The following is a 5457-nucleotide window of genomic DNA, read 5'->3' as shown; positions in this document are numbered from 1 at the left end:
GAGTTCTTTTTTCATAAGGGATGTGGATCTACTACTTGTCATTGTATACTGTTAGCACGTACTGCTGTTTTCAAATGAGAGTTCAACTGCTTACAAAAAGCATCGTTTTGCCTTTACCTTTTGCCCTGGTATGTTGCTAACTAGAGCAGAACTACCAGACTTGTGTTGTTACCGTTGTGCTGAAAGGATTCTGGTCAGATTGCACAGATTTTTTTTCTTTAAATTAATTTTATCTTCTAACTGTCTTCTGAAGATCTGTTTGCTATATACAAGAGTGTTTGCCTGCCCTTTTCAAAGCAAATCCTAACAGTTAGGAATTGTGAATTATTTAAAAAAAGAATGGAAAATTTCTGAGGTATTTAACTTCAGGGTTTATTGTGGCAGGGGGGACGGGGTACGGGAACAAAATTGGACCAAAGCTTATGTGCCTTCAGTAGTTTTACATGTAGGGTTTTTTCATATCTATTGCAGTCTTAAGTATAATAAATACTTTTCCCCCCTGGAAATTGTATATTTATATTGTTAAAAATGAATGTTGTCCACTGACTATACAAGAAGCGAATTACAGTTGTTTCAATACAGATTTAATTATCCCTCTGCCTTTACCATTGCAGTTTTTTTTCTTTTGTACTGCAACATGCAGGAATCCAAGCATAACCCACATATTTCCAACTTTGAATAGTAATAGCATGTTGTGCCTGGAGCAGTCCCAAAGAAATTGAATGCTTACGTAATTGAAGGTCCTTGATAGATGAAGAAAGCTTTTACCTTAGCAGACTAACGTCATCACTGTAAGCAGTTTTTCAGTTCTTGGAAACTGTGCATTATTTATGAGTGGGAAGCTACCACCTATGTACTTAGTTCGTTTAAGCACTTTCCAGTTCTTTTTGAATATGTTATCCACTTTCTGCAACAGTTCACCCTAGAACTGCAGCAGCACAAAACAAAGGTTGCTAACCAAGCAGATTCTTGCATCAGAACGTCACCCCACTCTCTGACCAAAGACTGACTGTTCTGGTTTTACTGAGACATTTTGTGGAAAACCTATGTTTTCTCTCACGCTCCTTTCTGATGGGAAGACCCAATGCAAAGTGGCCTTTACCTGAGGCTACTATCAGTGGATGAAACACAGTGGAAAATGAGATCGTAACGTGAACCAAATGATGTGAGATAAGGCAAAAAGTTAATGGACTACTTTTTAGTACTGTATTCAAGACACACAAAGCATGGCTAAGAATTGCTGACATTCCTTCATTTTGCGTGATCTGTTCATAAAAGTTCCTTTTCAGTTTATAAAAATGTTCATCTAACACAAGAAAATGCTGTAAATATTTGTAACATCATGTTTTGTGGGTTTTTTTTAAACTTGGCAAAAAAGTGTTTTGGGGAACAAATGAAAGTGTAAAATTTTTTATATAAAAAACCAATTGTCTTGTATATTTTAATAAGCAACAGCTTTCATTTGTAAAGCATCTTGTGGCATTGCATAAAAAGGATTCCATGTCTGTTGAGATGACTTAAAACTGAAAAGAAGATGTAATATTCAAGAAGCCTATTTTTTTTGACTGTGTAGTGCATGGTTAATTTGATTTTGTTTATGCTGCAGTATATTCTGTTTCTTTTAGGTTAGTGTATTTGCCAATTACTTGGTATCTATACCTAACTCTTCCTAACTCTAGTTCTTGTAGCATGCCTTTTAATAAATGTCACTACAGCTGTACTCTCTCAAATTTTCCTGTGTTCTTGTCTATTGCTTGGGGTTTTTTCTTGTCTTATAATTGTGCAGCTATTAATGTCTTATTTTCTGGTGTTTTTTTTCTTTAGCATACATGGCCATCTAAGCAAAAGCTTTTTATATCAAAAGTACTTTAAGAGGACTAGTGCACATCAACAACAACAGTTGAAGTTCAGCAGCACCTAAACTTTCCCCTGAGCAGGGTAGAAATTCTCACTTTCAGTAGGATGGAAATCTATTCTACAACCCTGAGCCAATTCAGGCTTCATTCTTTGAGACACAGATAAGAGATTTCAAGGCTTGGGGCCTCATCAGTGAGAATTCTTTTGTTTTCTTTTTTACCATGCTGTACTCTTCCCTAGCTTTAGGATTCAAGGTCGTATCATTTGCACAAAGATTTTAAAAAATTTAAGTAGTAGCTGAAAAAGATGGTCTGCTTTCAGCTTCCTGTTTCTCAACTTTCTTGTTGATTGCTTTTCTTTCATACTCTTCTGCTTGTCCTGTGTGTTATACAACACTAACTTAGATCCTTTTACTCTTGCATCCAAAATTCAGGATTGATGGTAAACAGGCAGTAGTCTAAAACAATAGATACAAGTATGTGGTGATGTGGAGAGTGCAGTGCCTCTTTCGGAGCTAAAATTCCCAGCCAATCTAGCAAGGATTTGTTTTGTCTGCAACTGACTCCAAGCCTAGCAGATCTTGAAGAATCTGAAGTCTCATACATGTACTTAATGACTGCCTATGTCTCAAGGCTAGGACCAGAGCACTGAGCAAATCTAGTGTAAACTATGCTATTACCAATCTCTGAACATAGATGCTTTTCTAGGGAGAAAAATCTGACTCAGTTTAGACTGGATTGCAGCTTTCAGCAAAATGCTTATTCTCCAAAGGCTAGATATGTAGTCCCCAAGTGCAACTCTTGATTTTGTCCTTGGTACTTAAATATTTGACGAGCATTCTGGAGAAAATACTAGCTTTTGGTGGTCAAAATCTGGCTTCTCTTTTTTTTTTTTTTTTTTGGCCAAGTCTGCCTGAGGAAGTGTGGTAGGAGAGTCGAATTCCTACCTGATGTCTTCTCCCCTTCCTCCTTAACCAAAAAATAAATCCCGTATCAAATTCTTGTCTGCTGTTGTTGTACCCCTGTAATATAATAACAAGTAATTATTTTTTCCTTAAGTAGTTAATATGTGTCCATCTTGAAAAATCAAAAATCACTTTTAAATAGCATGGATATAAAATTTTTCATACCTGAATTTGTTCTGTTACTTGCAAGCTGAAGCAGAAAGGGCAGTAACTGGTGAATTTGCCAACAGATAATATCTCATATGGTTTGGATCAGTCCCAAAAGATTATCCTACAGCCCCAGGGCTCACCCATTTACAGAGCTGGAAACAAGATAATGTATGTTTAAAAAATAAAATAAAAATCCCCTCTTGCATTTTCTTAAGTGTGCTCAGATATTTTGCCTTGAGTTCTTCAGAGTGTAGCAGGTGAGTACAAGGATGTCTAAACAAAAGATACGAAAGTGGAACTCATGTGGTAGGATACGTAGGTAAGGGGAAGCATGGGAGGTAGAGGCAGGGGGGAAAAGAGACCTCCGAGGAGTGAGTCCTCCCAGAGACCATTTCCAGACCAATGCCTTTGCTGTTGACCATAAACTCAGATTAGTGTAGGGTAGCAACATGAGTTGCCTGACTCCAGAAGAGCTCTTATAAGGAGAGTAATACTTCAGTCTCAAGTTAGTGATCACTCCCACTCCTTAGGATGTGCTGCTTAGTCTAAGTCAGTTTATCTGGGTAACGCTTTTAGGACCTGTTTTTTATTTCCAATCTGCTTCAAGTACAGCTAGTCAGTGTCCGTCTGAGAGAATCTTAGCTTTTAATGCAAGCATTAAAAATTATTTTGTTGAAAAGCCAAAGGCATACCGTCTGTAGTACCTGCATTAAATGTACTGTGTCAAGTGTCTTTGCAGCTATGGTTTAACTGCTTCTCTTGTGTGTGCATATTACTTGTATGATGAAGGGTCTATAATAGTTTTTACTGAGGGTTTTGTGTGGTATTTTTTTTCCCTCCAGAGCCCATCTCGGTCTGAAAAGCCACATTATTCCATGCTTGGAAACTTTTAAGGAGTTTTCAAGGTTATTGCATAATGCTGCAGGCTTGCAGCTCTGTGGTTGGATAGAGTTTCTAGTTCTACCCTGCTATGGTGGTACCTAGCACACACCTAGACAATGTATTTGCAAACACTGTTTGGTGAGTAAGTATCACTGCCTGTAAAAATAAAAATGAAGCTTTTTAAAAAAATATGATCTTGACACAAAAAAAATGACACTTAAGGCTATCTCAAAAGCTAAAGAAATTAGGATAACTCTTCTGTTCAGTACTATGAATTCTGTTGATGATCTAGGAAGAACTGTCTGTAGCTCCATAAACTATTTTAGTCACTGCAATGTGGGTGGGTGCTTGGAGGGAGGGTTGTGGGTTCTCTTCTAATTAAAAACTTCCAGTTAAGAATTGACAAAAAATTGCAATTGTCAGGTTTAGTTCTTACCAAAGAACACGGCAATGTCACGGGCTGATTTTTCAGCATTTCTAACCTGTTTTTTCCTTCCCTCCCCTCTTATATCCAATTCTCTCCCCTGGCTAAATTGCCCAAAAGGAGTATGAGATTTAATAGCAGCAATACAGTGGGTTCAGCAAAATGTCATTCCTGTATATGCAGCATTTGACTCATCTGCTCAACAGGTTTGGAAATATCTTGCAAATTGTGTAACTAAGGTTCCTCATTTTACAAAGCTGTGAATGTAGTTTTTCTATTTATGAGCCTAGTAAGTTTCTGAAAAGGGTTTGCTACCTAAGTACTCTCTTCTATCACATCTATTAACTGCAAGTTGTTTCTACACCTTCCTTCATGTATGAAGTTTGGTTGCATTACATACTCTTTTCCTTTTTGTGTGTATTTTCTCAGTGTGACTGGATAGCTTCAAATTGTGTCTTCCTGAGGCTTTAATCATCTCGTCAAAAGCATAAAGGGTTCACACTGCTCTAAAGGGTTCACGCTGTTCCTGTATGTGTTTCAACAAGCCTACCCTCTTTCTCAGAGCCTCCATTGGTCTATCAGATACCAAACTGTTGAAGATTTTGATAGGAGACCTATCCCCATTGTTGAGTGCCTTCCGTTTCAACGATAAACGACAATGCATTATGCTATTTGAGTTCTTGAGTTTAAGCATCTCCCAGGATAAGATCTTTCAATCTTAATTCAAGCACAGGAATATAAAAGTTAATACCCAACACCATGCTTCTTGATGCTAAGACTTGTTATGGCATAAATATCTTTTCCTCTGTTTCTGCTCTAGGTTGCCACTGTTGGTTACAGCCTGGCTGTCACAAGATGGCCTGGGCTAATTTCACCTTCAGGGCATGCTATGTATGCTTGTAAGATTCCCAAAGAATTTCCTGGAACTCTTCATGGAGCCCTTTATTCAGCACTGAGGGCAGCACTATGACTGCTGCTTGTGTGAATTATTTTCCTTTGAGGAAGGTGTTCAATGACTGGGTATCTTTATCTTTAGCTGTTATATAAACTGCTTATTCTGTGGGGCTTAGCTTCTCCCAGCTCTATATTACGGGAAGATTACACTTTACACTTAGCTTTTATTTTGATGCATCAGATTTTAATCAAGGCCCTTGAAAAATATTTTCACAGTCATTATTGC

General features: G+C 37.6%; 1 protein-coding gene across 1 annotated transcript in view; it reads left to right on the top strand.

Annotated features, from left to right (window-relative positions):
* The first annotated feature begins 3684 nt into the window (after positions 1–3684).
* Positions 3685–5457, top strand: part of SUSD1 (sushi domain containing 1) — a 57222-nt gene continuing 55449 nt past the window's right edge. The window contains 3 exon segments of the mRNA XM_009329004.1: positions 3685–3795; positions 3797–3861; positions 3863–3971. Of these exon segments, the coding sequence (XP_009327279.1) occupies positions 3685–3795; positions 3797–3861; positions 3863–3971 (285 nt within the window).

Source organism: Pygoscelis adeliae, unplaced genomic scaffold (genome assembly GCF_000699105.1).
Source record: "Pygoscelis adeliae isolate BGI_AS28 unplaced genomic scaffold, ASM69910v1 Scaffold127, whole genome shotgun sequence".
In the NCBI taxonomy this organism is placed as follows: Eukaryota; Metazoa; Chordata; class Aves; order Sphenisciformes; family Spheniscidae; genus Pygoscelis; species Pygoscelis adeliae.
The sequence above is the reverse complement of the archived record's forward strand: the minus strand, read 5'-3'. Positions and strand labels throughout refer to the sequence as shown.